Consider the following 23,607-nt stretch of genomic DNA (forward strand, 5'->3'; position numbering starts at 1 on the left):
TGCAGGGTGATAGCTGGGCGGTCTCTTTCATTACCGCTGAGGAATGGGTTCCATGCTGTAGTACTGTACTAGACTGTTCTGTTTTTTTTTTTTCTTTTATAATGTGCCTAATCCTTAAAAGGTGCAAGGAAAGCAGAAAGTTATCTTGAAGATAATCCTTCCTGCAAGGCTTCAGGAGAAAGCCCCTCTGTCTACACTTTGCAGCTCCGACTTGAGGAAGCTGCTGCTAACTGGGTCACCATCTGCCTGACAGGTTTCAGTGCAGGCTGGGACCTTTGTCCTTCGAACGAGGAAGGTCTGTTGGCTTTCTGTCCAGTGACCCCAGGTCCAGCGCTGCTTCTCCCCTCAGTTCCTGGTGGGTTTTTACATTTAAGCCATACTTCTCCTCCCTGTCTGATCCATGGCTTCCCTCAAGAGGCCGTTTTCAAATTATGATTCCTCACTCTTCTTTCAATCATTGAGCTTGGATAACAGGCCATCTCTTGGGTAGATGGAGAGTGGAGAGGAATGAAGACGACAAGCAAGGAGAGGAGGGGAGACCCTTTAATTGCAGCCAGAATAAAACCGAGTCCCGGTCCCCTGGAAATTCTTCTATAGCATTAATTAAGCTGAAGGAGGAATAATTCAAATGCCACTCTGCCCCATGCTCTGCAGCTCAGATCATTCTTCTTCCAGCAGCCCTGCCTCCTCTTTGCTCTGATATCTCTCCCGGGTCACTTTGTCACCACATGCTCAGTTAGGGATATCAGGCCCTGACTGAAATGCCCTTTTGAAGAAGACTCAGCGTAATTATTATTAGTAAGGCCAGTATATTATTAGCACAAGTGAGATGGGGATGGGATTTCAGAACCCCCAGGGGCTGGAGTGAGGCTCGAGTCAGGTTTCTCTGGAGCATATCTCTCTGTTCTGAGCCCGGTGTGTGAAGCCAGGAAGGCAAAGCCCTCCCCTCTCTGTGCCTGTCATCATGCCTGTCACCACAGAGGAGGGGCCAGCTGCCTGGGTGTGGGCCCATGCAGTGCCTCCACTAGCTGCTCACCCAGCCAACACATTCTTGTGAAGCGCTTAGTATGTGCAAAGCACAGCAGTTAACAAAACAGACAGTTCCTGAGCTCCTTGCATTTCCTTCCTGACCAAGAAAAAAAAAAAAAAAAGATGGACATGAAACAACTAATTAAGCAATTAGCTGTGTAATTATGGTTACACACTGTAGGGAAGTATGCATCATGTATATATCACAGGACCCCGAGGAAGGAACACCTGGGCTGAAACCCAAAGATAGAGAGGAGAGAATTTGGGGGGACAGTATGGCCAGTGCCTCATGGGGACTGTCCCCAAACAGGACACAGGCTCACTTCCTCAGCAAGGACAGAGTGTGAAGGCGAGGAGTCTGTTGGCCGAGATTGTGCTCAAGCTCAGAGCGGGGAGAAGCAGCTCTCCTGTAGGAACAGCCATAGGGTGTTGTGAGAGGTGACAAGCTGGGGTGAGTCAGCACCAAGAAGTAGGAACTGTGTGGGCAGCTCAGGTGGGCCCATAGTAGCTTGGATGCAAACTATGAAGTCTAGGGTTCTAAGAAGAAAGGAAGAACCAGAAATAAGACCCCAGATGCCAGTCTTCAGAGACTGGGCTGGGGAGCCCTGTGAAGAAATGCAAGGTTGAACTGTGAGGGTGCCTGGGGTGAAGCACTCCCAGCGGAGGGTAGTGAGCCTTCTCAATGGAGGTTCCCATGAGAGTCCATCAAGAAGTCAATGAGCCAATCAATCAAGGATCATTGATTTCCAGCAAGAGGCAAGGACCTCTGCTAGAGAAAGAAACCAACTTTACTTATTTTTAATATGTTGATTGGCAGTAGTATTTGTAAATCATTCACTAAGATGTAGGCTTATTTTCCTGATTCGGTGCTTAGTAAATAAAAGTGTGGAACAATAAGCAATAAGAGGAAGGAGATGGCTTTCAGTGGAGGTGAGAAGGGGATGGAGAAGGCTCCCAGATGAATTAGATAGGAACTAAGCAGTAAAACTGGCCACATAAAAGATACTCATTGACTACTTATAGGCTGGATGGATGGATGGATGAATGATGGGTAAATGGATAAGGTTAGTATGAGGGCTCAGAGCCTGAGAGTTTTCTAGAAAGAAGTAATAGCCTGATCAGAATTAAAGAGGCAAAAAAGTAACTGGTATGCTCATTGGGTAGTGAACAGGATAATTTGGCTGATGTTGGAAAGGGGTGTGCTGGCCAGTAAAATCATGCTATGTTAGTCCTCGAAAGGCCCTGTTATCAGATGAATTGTATTCCCCCCAATAAAAGATACATTGAAGTCCCTACCCCATAACTGGTGACTGTGACCTTATTTGGAAATAGGGTCTTTGCAGATATAATCAAGTTAAGATAAGGTCATACTAGATGAGGGTGGACCTTAAAACCAATCATCAGCATCCTTATTAGATGCAGAAAATTTAGACAGATGCACACAGGGTAAAGATGGCCATGTGATGACAGAGGTGGAGACTGGAGGGATGAATTGACAAGCAAAGGAAAGGCAGGGGTTGCCAGCAGATACCACAAGCTAGAAAAGGCAAGGAAGGATTGTCTCCTGCCGATTTCAGAGGGAGATTAGCCCTGCCAATGCCTTGATTTTAGACTTCTAGGCTGCAGAACTGTGAGACAATAAATTTCTATTGTTTTAAGCCACTCAGTTTATAATACTATGTTACAGCAGTCCTAGCAAGCTCATGTGAATCCTAAGAGACCAACTCTACCCCTATCACTGGGCAGGTGCGCAATCAGACGAGAAAGGATGGAATGTAGTATACAACATGGAAGGTCTTGGATATACATCTGGAACTTACCCACAGTCAGGAGAACCTTACTGCATGATAATTAAGGAAAAGCTAAACAAACAAACAAACAAAACAAACATATTATAATCCCTGTTTGCTAAATTCATGAAGTGGTGGTACATCTTTGCAGGAGCACTGCCTTCAAAGACCTATGGCCTAAGGGGTTATGCAACAGGGACTTCTCAAGTTCTGAAAGCTCTGACCAGCCCTGAGATTCTGGAAGTCTTTGCAAATCTTCTTCTAGTTCTTCAGGAGTCCTACCATTGGTAGACAAGTTGATTTGGAGGGTGGAGGTGCCTGTCCTGTGCACCTGACCTAACAGGGCCTTCTAACAGGGCTTGGCCTATGAGCCCTCCACGGAGCAGAGCCGCCTCACAAAAAGAGGTCTGTGGGTCTAGCAAATCTCTCTAAGGTGAGGTGTTTCTCCTGGAAAGGGAATGTAGGCCCTTCAACCCAGCTCTCCAAGAGCACACAGAAGCAAGAGTGATTTTCTAAAGACCCCAGTAGCTCAAAACCAGCACTATCAAGACTGAGCATATTGCACTTCCTCTGAGAAAGCAGAATTCCAAATCCAAAAGCAGCCAAGACCCTCTCACCCGGTACAGTTTACAGATCCAGGGGTTAAAAAAAAGAGAGTAGGAGTATGAGGGAGAGAGAAAGAAGAGAAAGCGGAGTGAGGAGGGAAGACCAGGAGGACACCTGATCAAAGGCCACTGGCGAACTCACTTGGCAGATCGTCTAGCTGCAGGGAAACAGGCAGGGAGGATTTTAGAGGTGAAGATTTTATTTTAATCCTCCCACAAAAGCATTCAACTAAACCCTTTCCCTGGGAGAGAATAAGAAAAAGGAAGGGAAGATTCTCTGTGAAAAGATCCACGTAGACCTCCACTAATGTTGCTCACTTAGAGAACACATGCCATCTGGGTGTTTGATAAAAAGAAAACTAAGGAAGGGTCCAAAGCCGTGGATCCGGCTCGTGAATCGCAAGCTGCCTGCCTCTCCTCGCGGCCGGCTCTCTGCTTTGTTGGAGGCGGATAGTTCTTTTCTTGGTGAGCGTGGCTAGGTTCTCAGAGTGACCTGTCAGGGCTTCGTTTGTTTGTTTTTTTCCTGTGGCCTAGGAGCTGAGCAGTGGGGAGAGAGAGGCGAGGTGACCCAGCTGACCAGAGCAAGGCTGACCTTCTATTCATTTATCATGTGAGAATTCACCCCTAAAATGCAAAACCTCAACCCTCCTGTGCCTGGGGCCGGCCCCGTAGCTTCATATCTTGCTGCTCCATGCCAGATGGGTCAAAGGTGCCTGCTTTTGTCCACACGTGTTTTCTGACTTCATGTCTATCAGAGGTGCTTATTCTGGGCACACACCCCAGGACTCTGAGCCATGACTTAGCCAGGAGTGGCCATGGGGCTTGACTTGAAGCTCCAGAATGTTTTTAAACTTCTCTGGAAAGAAATTCGGCCCACCCCAGGGATATAGAAGATGGCAGGAAATCTGGGTGGACTCCACCCCAAAGTGCCAACCAATGTGAGTCCATGTGCTTTTAAAACCAACACCACTAAGGGATCCCTGGGTGGCGCAGCGGTTTAGCGCCTGCCTTTGGCCCAGGGCGCGATCCTGGAGACCCCGGATCGAATCCCACGTCGGGCTCCCGGTGCATGGAGCCTGCTTCTCCCTCTGCCTGTGTCTCTGCCTCTCTCTCTCTCTGTGTGACTATCATAAATAAATAAAAATTTAAAAATAAATAAATAAATAAATAAAACCAACACCACCAATCAAATGGTCTTAAATGGCTCTGATATTTTACCCTGAGCAATCGAAAGTGCAGAAGTTTGGCCAGGAAATGCTGGGGTAGAAGAGGGAGTGGGTGGGTAGAAGGAAGGGGAAGGGGAGGCCCTAATAGGGGGAGGGGCCAGTGTACCTCCTAAATTACTTTTTTTCCTATTATACAATATGGTTCTATTATCTTAAAATGATAATTAGTATTCTGCAGTAATTCTCGGTATTAGAAAATTATTTTAGTAAGTAAATAAGACACTATCACTTACAATCCATTATTCAGGGGTTTTTTGGTTGTTTGTATTGGCCTTTGATTCCCATTATCCTACCAGTAATCATTATCTTCAATACAAACACACTAAAGTCATCCTTTCCTTGCTTTATTTTTCAGTGTTTTCATCAAATTTCAAATCATATAGCATAACTCGGTCCAGTAGCTCTAATGACAATTTCAATGCATAGGACTTCACTGCAGATAATTCTGAAGGGTGGTCCCCTCTGTAGTAATAAGGACAAGGATGAATTTTGAGCCAGAAAACGTGGCTTGGGTCCTCCTCTGCCAATTATTAACTTGGGGTAAGCCTCTCTGAGGCTCCATTTCATTATCCATCAAATGGGAATAGTAAAGGGATCCCTGGGTGATGCAGCGGTTTAGCGCCTGCCTTTGGCCCAGGGCACGATCCTGGAGACCCAGGATCAAATCCCACATCGGGCTCCCGGTGCATGGAGCCTGCTTCTCCCTCTGCCTGTGTCTCTGCCTCTCTCTCTCACTGTGTGCCTATCATAAATAAATAAAAATTAAAAAAAATTTTTTTAATGGGAATAGTAAAAAAATAGGTAAAAAAATGAGAATAGTATATTATATGTGGTCTATATCACATTATTGTAAAGATCAAAGGAAAAATATCGTGTTGAAGGTGTTTTAATAAATTTCTAAAACCCTATAAAATATAACAAAATAAAAGTTACCATAAAAGCTGATGAAATAGAGTAAGTCATTCTTAATCTCTGTAAAATACATTTTTTTCTCCGATTGGGGGGGGCGGTGTTTGCTCCAATGACACATGATGTGCCAAATATAATTAGCAGTGTAGGAACTAGTTCCATTCAGTAACACAAGTGGCAGGTCTTAATCTAGCAACCAATGCAATGTAAAGAACAGAAATTTGGACAGTAGTGCTATCCAAGCCCCTTGGCTCGGCTATTAACACATTGTGTAACCTGCATGAGATATTTACTTCAAGAGCCTCAGCTTCCTTACCTGTAAAATGGGGATTAAAATCTAGGTCTCAGGGTAGCTCGGGTGGCTCAGCAGTTTAGTGCCTGCCTTCAGCCCAGGGCCTGGCCTGATCCTGGAGACCCGGGATCGAGTCCCACGTCGGGCTACCTGCATGGAGCCTGCTCCTCCCTCTGCCTGTGTCTCTGCCTCTGTGTGTGTGTGTGTGTGTGTGTGTGTGTGTGTGTCTCATGAATAAATAAAATCTTAAAAAAAATCTAGGTCTCAGTATGATTGTGAAAACTGGAGGATATTAAATATGTAAAGTGCCCAGCAGAGCAGTTGGTGGCCAGTGGATACTTGACAAATGCCCATCTGCTCTCACCAACTCAGGTGCCTCATAAAAATGGGAGTGGAAACATAGCCTGTTCTGTTATAGTGCCTATTCCTCAGTGCAAACTCCCTCATTTGGTGACCAGCAAATGGGGGGAGGATGTCAGCATAATGGGGAAGTCCTATGGTTTCATCTAATCTTGACTCAGGATATTTATGTCTTTTTCAAAAGATTTTATTTAGTTCTTGGAGAGAGAGAGAGATGGAGAGTGAGTAAGCAGGGGAAGGGGTAGAGGGAGAGGGAGAGAATCTTAAGTAGAGCCCATGCTGAGTGAGGAGGCCCACATGGAGCTCCATCTCAGACCCTGAGATCTTGACCGGAGCCAAAATGAAAAGTCAGAGGCTCAACCTGAGCCACCCAAGCACCTCACAGGGTACTTATATCTTAAAGCAATCAGAGACAAGTTTTCTTACAAGGAAAGAGAGAGCCTTAGCATAATAAGAAGAGCTTAAGTCAAAAAAAAAAAAAAAAAAAAAGAACCTTGACAGAAAGATCTTTCTTTTGTGCAAATAGTAGTTTCATGGTTTCCAGAACTGCTGTGTTTTCCACTCTTGTTACCTGGTGAATCTGAAGATGTGGAAACTGAAATATTTTCCTTTGTGTTAAATTTTAATTTGGGAGCAAGGAAATCTACCCTCTGGATCAGATTCGGCATTTTGATGGAACTGATCTCCATGAGATGTGACTGCTGCGCCCCCACCCACCCAGCCACTCCCTAAGGACCTCTGTCTCCTACGAGGAAACACAAAATCCAGGGCTTAGGCTGTAGAAGTAAGGACGGATAGGCTGGTGCAAAGGCAGTTCGTAATTTACCCATGCTGCTATTTCTTTATTAGGAGTGTGGTGTTTTTGTCACATTTTGAATGGTCGTCTCCAAATGTAATTTTTTTCTGATAGGCTGTGTTATTTTATTGTGTCAGTTGGCAGAAAATGAGTTTTTTTTTTTTTGTTCAAAATGTATATATGACATTGTAACAGAAAAGCCTGGATTAGGATATTAGAATCTATTCAGTCAGTTTCAGGAAGCATGCGCTGCGTTTAGGTGTGATCAATACTTGAACCATCAACAGGCCTAGCCATTTGAGACAGGGAAAACTTTTAGGGTCCTTCACAAAATCAAAATTAAAACAATTATGTTCTTACGTATAGGTGAATTAAAGGCAAGGAAAACAATTGTGATGTCACCTCTTGTACATGAGTCTGCAGAAAGCCTCTCTACCCCTGTGGCCAGTGCTCTTCCCTCCACGTCCTGTATTAATAGGGATTTTTCAAGACTTTCATCTCCTTTCCAATCATGTAGCATTACTCGGTCTGAAAGGTCCATTGACAGGCAGTTCAGTGCATAGGACTTCACAGTAAGTAATTATGAAGGGTGGTCAGGGACCCTGCTGGGTGATGGGGACACACAGCTGGGCTCCAGACCATTACTCTGCTTCAACCATGGCAGCTTCTGTTTTATCAATTTTAGATTCTGAGCTTTTACCAAGCTTTCCTTTCAAACAAGTGTTTTGCCACTACACGTATAGTATTTGGAAAGTATAGGCAATCAATTGTGATGATAATAGGTTATTTTATGTGGTCAATATCTCTGTCCCTAATCACACTTGTTCCAGGCCTTCCAGAGAGTCTACAGGCCATGCTAAATATTGGTCTTTGAAGAAGATCCCAGGGAAATTGTATTACATTTTAGGAGCTTCCAAGCTAGGATGCTGTCCATATTACTTTTTTTTTTTTTTTTTTTACTGTCTGCCTTGAAACCACGATAGAAATGTCTTGGGACTCTCCTCTCTGTCTTCTCTATAAGAACAACTTCAAATGAAATGCCAGTTTGGTCAGAGAACTCCTCTAGATACCCAATGAACTGAGAAGGAGATTTTTTCAAACTTTTTATGTGAGTAAGAATTCCAAAAAATGGCTATGATCTCAATTTGTTAAAACTAATCTCTCCTAGAAGTGAATGCCCTCCAGGTCCTGCAGTCTAAGGTCAGGTCTTGCAATTGGCTGTTCTTCTTCAATCTGGAACAATTCCACTGTCTTTCTTTGTCTTTCATGACATTGACTTTTTTTAGGAACACAGTCACTTTTTTTTTTTCATTAATAGAACGATCTTCCTTTGGGGTTTTTCTGGTATTCCTCATAATTAGTTTCAGGTTCTACATTCTTGGCTATAATCCTACATAAGTGATGTTGTATATTTCCTAGGTTGTCATTCCTCAAGACATACGAGGTCCATGTGCCCTTCATTGGTGCCATGAATTTTGATCACCTGGTCAAGGTTTTGTCCAACTTCTCCACTGTGTATTTGCATACTGTATATATTGCATTTTTTCCCCTGTGATAACTGATAAGCAAACTGTGGGAAGAAAGGCTGTGCAAACATCCTGCTCTTCGTAGAAATCCCCCCGCCCCCAGTTTTAGCATCCATTGATGATTCTTATCTGAACCAATCTTTATTATTATGCTACAGAATGATGTTTTTCAACCCTAGCCACCATGTTATACTTGTCATTGATATTTTGGATGGTAGTTCCATAATCTGATTAAATGTTCCAAATGTTCCTTTACTCTGCTTGAAAAGTCAGCCAAATAACATTCTGAGGATCACATTCTCTTTGATTTTTGCCTGGGAAAGTTTTGGAATGACCTTTGGCTAAAAACATTAAGATTCTCATCTGTTCCCAATTCCTGTCTTAGGCTGTTGACTTGCAGACCTGGTCTTGTTCCATCACTATCCACTCTGCCCACATCTTTGATGTGAACACTCTAATTTATTTGAGGGGGGGCAAAAGAAGGAAACAGACAAGCGCCTCTCTGCCCACAAATATGCCAGCTTATTAATTCCTACTTCTCTGCCCTCATCCCTCTCTGCTCCAGGGATAGGAAGTCCTGCCCTTCACTTATCTAATCCTACCCATCCTTTGCCATAGGCAGGAAAATACAGCCTTGAAGGGCCCAGAAATGTGAAAGTCTTAAAGGCCTTGGGAAACATTGAAATGTTCCTACAGGGTGTAGAGCCTCCAGGAGGTTCTCCAACAAGACCGGATGAGAAGGCATCTCTTTATCTTATGCACAAAAGCCGTAGTATATCTTGGGAACCTTCTAGGACTTCTCTTGACTTGTGGTTGAGGATTATCTCCTGAACCATTTGGGCTCCCACAGAATGGTGAATATGGGTTTTAGGCCTTGCGAGACCATGGATCTGGTGGAAATGGTAACTAGGAGGAGTGTGGTTCACAATTCACCCGCCCCCAGATAAAATGGATTCTGAACCCTCTGAAAAGGGGGTGTTTTGGACTTCAGCAGGAGATGCTACTGTGACTGTCACAATTATAGAAAATTCTAGAACAAAGACCACATAGTCCTAGACAGAGCTTCAAGGCTATGGCAAGGTTAGGAAAGCCCCAAGTCCAGTGAGTGGGGCTGGTGGTGACAGCCACTAAGAGCCACAGAGAAAGGTTCAAGTACAGGGTTGGAGAAGCAAACACTGAGGGGTGTCTTTTTCCACTGTGAAGAACTCAACTGCCTTTGGGACAGCCATATGGTAAATTTATTCACAGGCAAGGAGGCAAAGACCAGGGATCTAGACCCACCAGGTTGGGGTAATTAGGTCTAGGAATGTGGAAACAACCCCAGGAGTTGGTTTTCTAAGGAATGCGGGAATGGAGTGTAAATCCTAAAGCATATCAGAAAATAGATCAGTCACCAGTGAAAGGACAGAGAAGATGCCTGCAGCATTGGCTGAAGTCCACATCAAGCTGGAGACCCCAGCACACCTCAAGCAAGGCTTCTGGCCAGCAGACCTATGCATACCAACAGCATCCGAGGCCAAAGGGTGAGGGATTAGACCAACCATGGGCGCCTGGACCCAAGGCCAGCCTCTGCTGTGCCCTCAACGTTGCTCTCCCAAACTGCACCTGGTTGCGTGTCAGTACCCACCCCCCCAGCCACTGGTCAGTTACTCCCCTAAGCCTCTGCCACACTCCTCAAGTTCTACCCAGCCGGACAATCTTCTCTCCTCGCCACTGGCCTGGCTTCCTCTTTTATCATGGTATCCTCAGGCTTGTGTGTGCTGCTCAGTAACTGTTTGTGAAGTGAATTAAGAAATTAGGGACGCCTGGGTGGCTCAGCGGTTGAGCATCTGCCTTCAGCTCAGGACGTCATCCTGCGGTCCCAGCATCAAGTCCCACATCGGGCACCCTGCATGGAGCCTGCTTCTCTCTCTGCCTGTGTCTCTGCCTGTGCGTGTGTGTGTGTGTGTGTGTGTGTGTGTATGTGTCTCTCATGAATAAATAAATAAAATCTTTTTTTAAAAAAAGAAGTTAACAAGTGACAATATGTCTCTGGTGACCTGAGATACCAAGTAGGAAAATGGTATACCCAGGGAGCAATATGGTGGGCCATGGCAGCTGGGTGCTTCACAGTGGGAAGAAGAGACCCCTCTGTCTCTACTCCTCCAACCCTGGACTTAAAAGCCTTTCTCTCTGGCTCTTAGTGGCTGTTATCACCAGCCCCACTCACCAGACCTTTGGCTATCATGACCTCACTCCTTCCACCCACACCTAGGGGAGGACTGATCCCAGACCAGCCAGAGAGAAGGGAACTTATAGTCCAACTTGGGAGGTCAGCCTATCCAAAGAAAGAAGTTTCTAGAATGCCTTTCTTCAAAGATTTTATTTAATTTTTCATGAGAGACAGAGAGAGAGAGAGAGAGAGGCAGAGATATAGGCAGAGGGAGACGCAGGCTCCCTTTGGGGAGCCCAATGCGGGACTCGATTCCAGGATCCCAGGATCATGCCCTGAGCCAAAGGCAGACGCTCAACCACTGAGCCACCCAGGCGTCCCACCTTATTTTTTTTAATGTTAGTCTGGTTTTATGTATAAAAACAATGCTTAAAAACATCATAAAATAAAAGTGTGTTTAAATCACAAAGTGAAACAGACTTTCTATCCCCAATTCCTGAAAGTCACTGTCAGTAATAGTTTGGTGTGGGTGTGTCTTTTGTGGTCTCCAAAATGGTCTCATCCATACATGCCACCTCTTCATCCACTTGCTCTGTTACTTAAGAGTATGTCATGAACATGACCTTTTCCTCTCTTAGTACCTTACTTCATGCCTTTGGAGACTTCGCTGCTGCCCTTGTCGGTGTCTCAGGCATCCTTCGTATGAAGGAAAGTGGAGACTAACTAGCTCCCTTTGGATGGTCATCCTGGTAGCTTCTGATGTTGTATCACTTCAAACAGAGCTTCAGTGACTGTTCTTACATGGATGTCTCTGCACCCTCATATGGATATCTCTGTACAATAAATTCTAAGAACAGAGATCCCTGGGATATAGAATTTTCACATTTTGCATTTTTAAAATACCTTCAACCTTAAATAAGAATAAAAATAAGAGTAATACACTCATACCTTTTTTTTTCCAGATTCTTTACCTATTATTATCACTTCACCTCCATTTCTTTATCATTTGCCTGCTCCCCCTCCAAAAAATAAACTTTTATTTTCCTAAATTCTTGAAAGAAATGTTGGATACCTTATGGCTCCATGTCCCCATATACTTCACTGTGTACTCCTGCATTTCCTGAGAGCAGGAACATCCTCTTACATAACTATAGTATAGCTGTCAACTTCAGTCATTTGATATGGATAAAATGCCTGACTCTCTGTATTCTAATTTTGTTAACTGACCCCAAAATGTCCTTTTAAGTACCTTTTCCACCTAGTACAGCATCCAGTCTCAGATCGATGTTGCATTTTGTTGTCATGCTTATTTAGTCCTTTTTAACCTGGAGTATTTTCACAGCCTTCTTTTGTTTTTATGATATTGATATTTTTAAATACCATCTTTTTAAAAAACATAACTAAAACCTTCCTCATTTTCAGTTTGATTAGACCCGGGTTACGCATTATACATTACATAACTGATGGTGTGTCCTTGTCAGAGTATCACATCTGGAGGCACATGATGTTCATCTGCCCCTCGTGGTGATGTTAAGAATTGCATATTTAAAGTTTTGGTAGAAAAAGTTTATTTCCCAAAACATTTTGCCCATTTAACTCCTGCCGCGGTTTGTGGAGTCCTCCCATGTCCCCCATTCCCTCCCTCACACTGAGTCCCATCAGTCTTCCTAACTTTTTCCTGGCCTGTACACTCACTCTGCTTGTTAAGGCTTTGTTTTTACAAACAAAGCAATACATGGTTTTTTTCCCTCCCTATTTCACTTTGAAATACACTTTAATATTCTTATCTCTCAGCAAATGTTCCCCAAACATCAAAAGTGCAGTACACTCACATGGTCTTTTGTATCCCAAAACTCGCTTGGCCTTGGACAGTGGAAACAGTGCAGGTGGGATGGGACCGACCCCTGGCTGAGAGTCAGGGGCTCCACGCTCTGTGAAAGTAAAACAGAAGCCAGTCCTCCACAAATGGGGACACCCTCCTCCATTTCTCTTTCCTTCCTCTTTCTTGTTCCTGCTATGAGGAAAAGGCAGCGCAGGATTTGGCATGGGAGGACCCAGATTTAAGCTCCCTCTCCACCTTGGATCAAGGGTGGCCCCAGGCTGCCCTCCTCTCCTCACCAGCTCCCAGTGCTTGTAAAATGAGCTTCAGAATACCTGCTCCACATACCTGATGGGTAAGGTACACAGGGAGGAGCTGGCCTCCCTGATGGTCTTTGGGGCTGGTCCTGCCCTCCCCGGCCACCCCTCACCCCCACCAGAGGCAGATGTGTGCCTCACAGAACAGGACTCATGCCTGGAGGCAAGCAGAGCAGCCTCGCTGCACATCTCACACTCTGCTAGCATCAGCCAGCAGCTCCTCATACGCCCCTCTGAGATAATTAAGCATTATTATCCCTATTGGCAGGTGGAGACAGTAAGACAGAGTGGTTAAGTGACTTGGTTATAACTGCTGGGATTGTTTGAGAGAGAAGCTGTGCCAAGAAGGGAGTGTGGTTCAGAAGGCCAGAAGAGCTTAAGCTATTTAATGTGACTGATTATTTTAAAATAGCTGTTGGAGGGTGGAGACAGGAAGAGAGACTAGAAGTGTGGCTAGTGGACATTGGTAAGGCACCCCAAATTACACTGTGCTTAAGGAATATACCCAGTATATCTATTAAAAGGGGTTGCCATGGACAGTCTGTTAGATGTTTACATCATGTGAAGAGGAGGGAAAGAATCAAAGGCAGTCGTCAACTCATCGAGGGCGATAGAATAGACCCCGCAGGCTTCGCACATGGCTGGACAGAGGTCTCTGAGAAGTCCCTGCAGAGATCAGCCTCAGTCTACAGACCACAGAGAATCGGCAGCCCCAGCCACGCTGCACCCCAGGGAGGTGCAGCCCTGCCCCAGGAAGCTTGAGGGTCCTCATGCATGGTGCATCGGGCAGGAATGCAATGCAAGAAGAGCGCAGAGCCTGAGCTCATGGGGGGGGCACAGGGGCAAAGGTGGGATGGCCATCACAGGTTATTGACAGAGACAGGAGCCCCGGGGACAGAGGGACAAGTAGGAAAGCCCTGGGGTCAGTCCTCTTAGGGTGGGCCTGGGCTAAGAGTGGACAGCAATGAAGCAGTGTGGGTGTGAGTGGGGCTCCGAGAAAAAGCACAGCACTTGCCTCTTTCAGAGGAGCAGTGGATACATAGTGGACATGGCACAGGAAGCAAAAGGTCGATGGCAGGGTGACTGCCTCACCCCTTCCTCAACCTGCCCCTCCTCCGTTCCCTGATCCTCCCCACAACCTTGTCCACCAAAGGACCCAGAGGTTCACGGACCCTCCTCCACCTCGGGAATGGGCAGTTCTTTTCAGCGGTAGGCATGATGGATTCATTCTTGCTTCACCAGGTCCTTGATGAGGACTGGCTCCCTCCCTGCGTCACCAGCAGTCCACCATCTGGGAAGGCCAAGGGCAGAGAATCTGCAGCCCACTGGGCCACTAAATCCAACCACTCACTCCAGGGGCCTGCTTTTCAGGAGCGTTGAGAGCAAGACCCAGGCTTCTGGGACTGCACCAGGAGAGACCAGGCCCATCCTGTCCCTGAGCCCATTAGCGCTTCAGGATTCCCAGGACAGTGCCCTCTTCAGGGCAGCAGTGGTATGGTTCCCTGGCCTGGGCCAGAGAAGGGAGCAAGACACAGCCTCTTGGCAAGTGAATAAAGGCAGCCAGTGAATTCTTTGGCCCCTGTCTCTCCCCCTTTCTTTTTAATTATAAACTCAGTAAGTGCTGTGTGACAAAAATAATAATAATAATGCCTGTCCCCATCTCAGCCATCAGGGGCTATTTCGAGGGTGAGTAGTAAAAGACAGCTGTTTGCCTTGCTGCTAGAGTACAGAGAGACAGCGTCTGTTTGGTTGAACGGGATTTTTTTTTCCAGCTGGGAAACGTCACCAAGTGGCCTTTCTGTTCTTCACACATGAAACACACACTATCATCCGCATATTTTTAGTTAATTTATGTCCAAATAGGCCTTTCTCTAGCTGCTGGAAAATTATGTTTGGGCTGCAATTACCTTTCGCAGCATCTCACAGAAGGTTTTCAGTGCTCGCAAAGCTCAGGGGAGAGGTAGCAAGGACCCCACTGACTGTAAATCTCTCCATTTGTAGTTATTCAAATCACATATTTTATTACGAGGACAAAATACATTGTGTCATTCATTTTGGAGAAGCAACTAATGCTTCAAGAAAAGCTTTGAAAAACATTCTATTTAGAAACAATTTTGTCTGCAGCCAACGCAGTGTGTCTTTCTAGGTTGTCTTTTCTCCCAGCCCTTTTTCTCTGTTATTTGTGTCATTTGCATGACAAATAAGACCATCCTCTCCAAAAGCTCACCTGTTCCTGCAGCCTGTTTCCCACCTAAAGTTCTAATTCTCTGTATGTTGCATCATAATCCTTAGCATGGTAATAAATTACAGTGTCACCATCAAGATTGTGGCTTCTGGAAAGAAATAAGCAGCAGGGCCAGATGAACTCTCTCAGAAGATGGAGAGACTGTTTTCATGCAAATTCCTGGCATCCTGGGGAACTAGGAACAGCCTCTTTATTATATAGACTCGATTGCAATTCCGCAGCCAGAAGCCATTTCCACTGGCTGTTAGAAGCTGGTAACACTCAAGAAAGATAACCTTTTAGGCAGAACCTGCTTTTCCTTCCTGGCTGATACAGGTCTTATCTGGAAAAATCACTTTGCTGATTAGGTTGGGCGAAATGGGTCAGTGTACTTTCAGAGCGCTTTTGAATAGAGACGTTCGTTCTAATATACTTTCTTAATTTAATGGTTAGAGCCACGTTAGACTTCTCGGTCCAGGGCAGTGGACAGTGACTAGGGAACAGGAGGAGGGCGTGTCCCATGCACGCACCCTGACCGCAGGGCCATCTGTGTCTGAGCTGTCCACAGAGGGCTGCACAGAGCCCCTCTCAGGGGCAGACGCCTCACCTAGGCTGACCAGCTGCACGGTCAGGACGGCCACTGCTCCACAGGGAGTGTCCGAAGGCCACTCCAGAGGGACACTTTCTGTGCAATGGAAACTTCAATTCACCCCACACTTGCCTTCGCCCATAGCTATACTTGGTGGAAACTTTGGTGAAACCAGCTTGCTGCCTTTTTCCCATCATTTTGAGATCTTTTGAGGTTTAGCGTAATGTTGGCAAATACATGCCCTATATATAGCCATTCATTCCCTCACCCGTGGCAGACATCGCTCATCAGTCACGGCCCTCTTCCTTGCTGAGCCCAGATGAAGTCTCGGAATCCTTCTCAACCCAGCCATTAACAATGCCCAGAGTTGGTATTCAAGATAAGACCTCACTCAATCCATGATTTATGCTTGGCGGGTCTATGCCAGTGGTTCTTCAAGTGTGGGAACCACACTGGGAATTTGTTAGAAATGTACATTCTCAAACCCTATCCCCAGAACTGGTAAATTCGAAAGTCTGGATTAGGGTTCTGTGATGTGTATTTTAACAAGACTTCCAGGAGATTCTTATGTACACTCAAATTTAAGAACCACTGTTCCAGGCTGGTGGCTGCATTCTAATGACTGCACATTAGCATCACCTGAAGCATGTTAAAATGTTAAAACCTACCAGCGCTTAGGCTCCACCACAACCAGAGATTCTATATAAATTAGGATACGTGTTGGCATTTAAAGAAACGAAGGAAAGAAGGAAAGAAGGAAGGAAGGAAGGAAGGAAGGAAGGAAGGAAGGAAGGAAGGAAGGAAGGAAGGAAGGAGGGAAAGCCTTTTCCAGAGTAATTCCAATGGACAGCCAGGTTGGAGAACCACCAGCCTAGGTTTTCTGGGTATGCCAAGAATGAGGGTATTGATGCTGCCTTCAGCTCTTGCCGTACACAGCTAAGATGCAACTGCCTAGGCCTAGAGTGGCCAAGCTGGGTCTTTGGCCACTCTGGTACAATGAGGATAGATTCTTCCTTGGGCATATCATGCCTCTCCAGCAAGCAGGAGTAGCGACAGTGGCTCCAGCATGGTCATCAGAGCTGCCTTCTGACTGTTGTCCTCATTACCACACCAGTGGAAGGGCCATGGTGCTGCCTCTTGATGTCCTCTCCACGCAGCGCTCACATTGCTAAAGGAAGGGCAGTTCTTTCAAGGTGTACACTGGCCTGGGTCTGATCAACAGCACCAAGGAAATGTCAACAGAGGGGGCCGAGGTTTACCTGGCGGGCTTCCATCTAAATGGTACAGGTACTCTCACTCCCAAATCCCACTGCCCCCTAGCGGCAGCCCGGGGCAGCTCTGCCACCTGGGAATTCAGCAGCAGTATTTTTAAGCTAGGGCCTAATAAATATTTATATCCTCAGTGTATTAGTTTTCTGTGACTGCTGTTACAAAGTATCACAAACTGCGTAGCTTCAAACAACAGGGATTTATTCTCTCTGTGTTCTGGAAGATAGAAGTCTAAAACCAAGGTGCTGGCTGGATCAAGCTTCCTCCCCCCTCCCAAGGCTCTAGAGAACAATCTCTTCCATGACTTTCTCTTAGTTTCCGGCTATTGCTGTCAATCCTTGGCATTCCTTGGCTTGCAGGTACATCATTCCAATTTCTGCCTCCATCTTCATATGTTATTCCCTCCTGTCCGTCTCTGTGTCTTCACATGGCTTTCTTTGGATACCAGTCATTGGATGTTGGGTATGATCTCCCCATCCAGTATGATCTCATCTTACTTGGTTACATTTTGAAGCACTCAATTTCCAAATAAGGTCACATTCACTGGTACAGAAGGTTAGAACTTGAACATATGTCTTTTGAGGGGGGACGGGATACAATCCAACACACACAACTCAATAAATCTCTTTTAATGGTAACAAAAATACATTGAGCGGTTTACACATACAACATGTTGAATCTTCACAACAATTCCAATATGTTTTATATGTTGTAAACCTCTTGGAGAGTTGTTTATTGTGAAATTCAGAGATATTACATGATGCTCTTGGTCATAAACCTATAGCTTCCAGACTTCAAGGGGATTCCTCATGCAGCATGATCCCAATATTTGATGAACAAGTCTTTTATCACCATACTCAGTATTCATGAGTGTCTGGATTCCTGCTATATCCCCACTGAGACTTCATCTCACACAAGATGGCAGAGAAAAGTACTGTAGCAATGCCTCTCGCCCACAGAAGTGTTACTTTTATGGGCATCACTAGGATAAGTAATCAGCAAGGGGAATCGGTGTGATGCTCAGACTTTGGCCTGTAAAACTCCACAATTGACTGGGTTTTAGGACCAAAACTATGAGCTGTGCCTGTTTAATCCCACTGTGACAGGAGAGTGAGCTGGCTGGTGGCACTGGGGCTATCCCTTGATCCTCGAGAATGGAGCTGAGGCTCATCACTGACTGCCTCATCTCCGCGGGGATGCTGGGCAGCATGGGTGCTTTAAACAACAGGAATTTATTCTCTCTCTGTTCTGGAAGCTAGAAGTCTAAAACCAAGGTGCTTGTTGCAGTCTGGCTTTGGCTGAGGTACTAAAGTATCTCTACACTAAGACCTGCCACCTGTTGGTCACAGCTGCTGGCAGGTTGACCCTGAAGATGGCTGGGTTAGAATTAATCCACGGCCAAATATCTGCTCTTATTTTGTCAAAGTACACACACATACACACACACACACACACACACACACACACACACACACACACGTTTTCTAGTTTATCTTATGCCAGAGGTAGGGCATGATTATTCTGAAGCAGTGAATTTCAAACTTTTGAAGAATATCTCAGCAGCACAACAGTGCAAAGCTTTACAGGGAAGGTCAGTGTATGAAGTCCTGTGGGGAGCCTAGGGCCCTGATGGTGGTGAGATGCTCCTCCCTCCTCTGACCTTCTCCCTCCTGCACACCCAGCAGTGAGCCATGGCAGCTCTGGGGAAACTGGATCCCTGCAGGATGCAGACTGCTTTCAAGTCCCTGGGGATAGCAGTCACCTGGCATCTTGAAGAAACACTGTGCTGGGGGACAGTGCTCCCTTGAAACCTGGTGTCAGCCTCCCTCTGCCCATGTGGATGCAGATTCCTTCCCAGTGAGCCTCGTCTGTTCCTCAACCCCCTGAGAATTCTTCCCTCATGTTCTTTCTCATCCAACAGGGCAAACCACTCCTCCTCTGTGCTCCTTCCTCCTTCCTGCTTTGGTGGGAGCCAGTGACTTCTAGAGCATGTTGCAATCAAATGAATGCTTTGGCCTTGGGCCTTCTGGTCCAGACTTCCCTTCCAGTCGGAGGACTGTCCTCACTAGCAAACCTCTGTCTGCTGTAACACCATTCCATTAACTTTTCTTCCGTTCTCCCTCCACGGGGCTGGTCACTATATTCTAAATTAATAGCTTTCCTTTCACTCATCCAAAGACAAGCTAAGTAATGATCACCGTAGTTACCTCTGAGCATCAGAAGGTAATGCTGATGACGTGATGCTTGAAAAGCTGGGAGGAATAGTTGAAAATTGTCAGGAAGGACAGCACCCATCCTTGTGCTCCTTTTGCTTTCCCTTCCTTTTGTTCGCCTCAGAGGTCAGCATCTCCTGCTCTCTTGGCTGAGTGGGAGAGCTGGTGTGACAAGCTGTCACCTGTCTGTCCAGGGCGGCTCTTCTGGAAGGCTCTGCTCCCTGCTGGCATTGGAGGGGGGGGTGGCCGTGACAGGCCAAACTCAGTGTTCAGTGAGGCCCAGCAGCACAAGGTGGCGGGAGGGCTGAGGCGCTTTGCCAGCAGGCCCAGCTCCGCCACTTTACATGCAAGAGGGAGCAACTCAACAGCTGTCACCGGCAGCCCCTGGGGTCTGCTCCAGACTTGGCAGAGAGGACACCTTCAGACTCCCAAACCACCTCTTTGAAATTCAGAAGAGCCACTTCATGTCCCCTCCCCCTCTCTGACACAACCATACACACACAAGATAAGCCCGAACTCGCTTCTCCACAGACCTACACGGCCAAGCTTTCTCTCTGTCTCACACTCTGCTCTCACACATATTGATAAGTACTCACAGAGCCCCATTCTCTCTCTCTCTCTCTCTCTCTCTCTCTCTGTCACACACACACACACACACACAGGGAGAGTCACATTTCTTCTCTGTCTCACACACACACATACACACAGAGTCACATTCTCTCTCCCATTTACACACACACACATATATATACACAGTCACATTCTCTCTCTCTCTCTCTCTTTCTCATACACACACACACAGACATACTCACATTCATTAAACTCCTGCTCTCTCCTGCCTCACTTAGCCCAGGTATTGTGAGAGGTCAGAAACCCCTCCCTTGGGGCCCAGGTGTGGTGTCCACCTCAGTGGTGGACACTGGCATCCAAGTGTTTAATGACTCCTGGTTCACTGGCTGAATTTTCCACCTCTCTTCCCAGCCATGGGCACCTTGTAGATAAAACCAGTGAGCTCATTCCTGTTCTGGAGGAGGATGAAAACAAAGCACCCCGGTGCGGCAGAGGTCCAGGCCTGTCCTCCAGGCATTTGTCACGTTGCTGGTATTTGAGCTGAAGATGTCTCCTGCCACGACGGCCTGCCATCATCCTCGGGGAAATCAGGACTGGCTTCTTTGCAGGAAGCTGGATGTGCACCTGGGGAGATTCGGGCCCGGCAGGGCAGCCGTTCCTCCTCCCAGGCTCTGGTCAGGAAACCAGATAGAAATGCACTTTGTTGCTTGCTCCTTTTTCTGTCACTTGCACTCAGATTAACAACTTACACATTTTAAAGGTATTTTTGCCAAAGTCCAACATGCATCTCTGGTGATTGGAACAGATCGTGAGAGCGGTCAGCATAAAAATAGCCTCCTTCGGCGGAGGCATGAGGCAGATGCGGACGGGAGGGGGGAGCCTCATGTATTGTGCAGTCAGAGACCAGGCAGAGGGAAAGGCTGGGGAGGGAGAGCCCGCTACTTGGCAGGAAGATGTGAAAATGAGGATCATGTTTGTTCTAGAGATTGATGAGCTGTGGAGGGCAGTGTTGGCCAGTGCCCCCACTTCACTCCGAGGAGCGGAGTGGCATCGGTTCCCTGCAGAGTGTGCCCTGCGCTCCGCCCCCCCCCCCATTTCCCTTAGGGACTGCCAAGCTGCAGCCACGTTGGGCTCCCCCTTCCAGGTAGTTATCATCCCTACTCTTACCCCAGCGCCTACGCATGTTCTTCCCTGCCTTGACTTCCCTTCTCCCTCCCCTTTGCCGGGTTAACTTTTGCTTGTCCCCTGGGACTAAACATATGGTGAAGTAACAGTTCCCACGGGTGCAGCATGTCAGGCCCTGTCGCAAGCACTGTGTGGATAGTAACCCACACCATCCACAATCAGACTACATTGTGTGTGATCATTACCCCCATTTTGCTAATGAGAAAGATTGGCACAGAGAGGTTAGGTAACTTGCCCTAGGTCACAAGGGTTGAAAGGGGCAGTACTGGAATCTGGACCCAACCAAAGGCTCTAGGTGCTCTTAACTCCACAGGACGCTGGCCCTCTGGCTACTGCCAGCCACCTTGCCCACCCACTACCTATGTTAGGGAGTCTCCTGGTTGTCACAATGCCCTGTGTCCCCCTGGGCTGCACACTTCTCACTTTCCATCCTGCTAACAACACATTTCAAGTGTCCGTTGTCTGTCTGCCTCCCCATTCCCTATGCAGCCAGAGGGCAGGGACCATGGCTGGCTCATCTCTGGGATACCTGCATCTCAAAAAGGGCTTAGCACAAAGTGATACCCATTGCCTAATGTTGACGGGGCAGATGAATGAATGGATGGCTATCAATCCCTTAGGTACACAAAACAGCCCATGGTGTGGCAGACAAGCTGAAGGCCAAGCAGAGATCCAAGCTGGAAACATCCAGCGTGGGGTTGGAGGGCAAGAAGAGAAGCAGGCAGGGATCCCTGGGTGGCGCAGCTGTTTAGCGCCTGCCTTTGGCCCAGGGCGCGATCCTGGAGACCCGGGATCAAATCCCACGTCGGGCTCCCGGTGCATGGAGTCTGCTTCTCCCTCTGTCTGTGTCTCTGCCTCTCTCTCTCTCTTTGTGTGACTATCATAAATAAATTAAAAAAAAAAAAAAAAGAAGAGAAGCAGGCATAAAAGTAGAAAGTGGGGATCCCTGGGTGGTGCAGCGGTTTAGTGCCTGCCTTTGGCCCAGGGCGCGATCCTGGAGACCCGGGATCGAATCCCACGTCGGACTCCTGGTGCATGGAGCCTGCTTCTCCCTCTGCCTATGTCTCTGCCTCTCTCTCTCTCTCTCTCTCTCTCTCTCTGTGACTATCATAAATAAATAAAAATTTTTAAAAAATCTTTAAAATAAATAAATAAATAAAAATAAAAGTAGAAAGTGTATCTCCAGCCTTTAAAGATCAACCAACACTGAGAGGCAGGGAAGGTAGCCAGTGTCCGCAGAAACCTGAGCACCCTTCACCCCAGGGCAGCCCAGGGCTGTCCCCAAGCTGCAGGATGAGGAACACTCTCCACTGCCCCTGCATACAGATAGAACATGATGAGGAAACTGGGGCAGAGGGCAGCACAGTGTGATCCTGTAGAAGGAGGCCCCCAGGAAGTACTGCCTACCACTTGCCTGTTTTTGCATTTGTTTTGCTTCCTCCTGACTCAATGCTGTGAGCGTTACAGTGCTGCAGAACGAAGACTGCCATAACTCACATCTCACGGCTCACATGGCCAATCTTGTGTAGTACGGAATTGCATGTTGGCTTGCGCATACATTTCCACTCCCTCTCCTACCCACCCCTGCAATGGCCACATGAGGATCAGTGTGCGGGGAACTGGGGACCAACGAAGCTTCAGTACAGCCGTCGCCTCACGGGTGGTGTGCCCACATTCAGTGTGAGAGCAGCACGGCCCACAAGGATCCTCCTTGAGCCCCGGTATGCAGGTGCATAAAGGCAGCGCGGACTACCCTGGCTGTCCTGATTCATGAGACAGGAGGGTAGGGGAGCAGAAAGGATGTGCATGCAGAGTTCATTTTCTCCTGCCTTCAACTAGAAACCTGACAGTTGGGCTGACCGGCTTCTCTGTCTTCCAGGGAGGAAAGATCCCCGTGAGATGGACAGCTCCAGAGGCCATTGCCTACCGCAAGTTCACGTCTGCCAGCGATGTCTGGAGCTACGGGATTGTCATGTGGGAAGTCATGTCGTTTGGAGAGAGACCCTACTGGGATATGTCCAACCAAGATGTGAGTGTCAGTGGTACCTGGTTGCCACAAACCCCCATCCAGGGGTTCCCACGGGCAGTGGCATGCCAGATCTTCCTATCTGGCTTCAGCTCAGGGCCTTACAATCTGAACGTGGGGTGTCCGGGCATGGAGTGAGTGTGGGGGCGGTGCAAGGACCCCCTTGGCACCAATGTTGGAGCCAACCGAGGAGTCCAGGCATGGAGATATGGCAATCCCAATACCCCCAAAGGCCCATATAGGTGCCGGGGCCAATCCAGGAGCCCCAGGGCTAGTTCTGAATGGCTGTGGACGATGAACTAGAGAAGGATAGAGCAGAGATTCGGCCCTGCTTCAAAGCGCCCAGCCTGCGTGTTGTCCCTGTGTACACATCAGTGGGGAGCAATGCTGTCTGTTCTGACAGATGCGCTGCCGGGGGCCATGGGCTGCCATGAGCCAGTTGCAGTTTCTCTGTGGCTCACACCTCTTCTTAAAGAGAAGAATGGGAAAGGGCCCTTCTTTCCTGAGAGTCTACTCTTTGGGGGCCTTTGTCACCTATCAGTGAAGGAGGAGCTGAGCAGGCTCCCCAAAGCCAGTCAGGTTCAGATGACCCGCGGGAGTGGGACCCTATCCGAGTAGAGGGCACCACCCCTCCAGGCTGCCTCCAAGGACAGCAAGGGGCGAGCAAGGGAGAAGAAGGATCATCTGAGATGCTTTAAACAGAGGTGTTC

At 47.2% G+C, this 23,607-nt stretch overlaps 1 protein-coding gene across 3 annotated transcripts in view; it reads left to right on the plus strand.

Moving 5' to 3' along the window:
* The window catches only part of EPHB1 (EPH receptor B1), a 474,027-nt gene that overhangs the window by 437,752 nt on the left and 12,668 nt on the right, over nucleotides 1-23,607 (plus strand). For all 3 annotated transcript variants that reach the window (XM_035704776.2, XM_035704777.2, XM_025448798.3), the window contains one exon: nucleotides 22,751-22,900. In XM_035704776.2, coding sequence (XP_035560669.1) covers nucleotides 22,751-22,900 — 150 coding nt within the window. The remainder of the gene's footprint in view (nucleotides 1-22,750; nucleotides 22,901-23,607) is intronic.

This window comes from Canis lupus, chromosome 23 (assembly GCF_003254725.2).
Source record: "Canis lupus dingo isolate Sandy chromosome 23, ASM325472v2, whole genome shotgun sequence".
Classification (NCBI taxonomy): domain Eukaryota; kingdom Metazoa; phylum Chordata; class Mammalia; order Carnivora; family Canidae; genus Canis; species Canis lupus.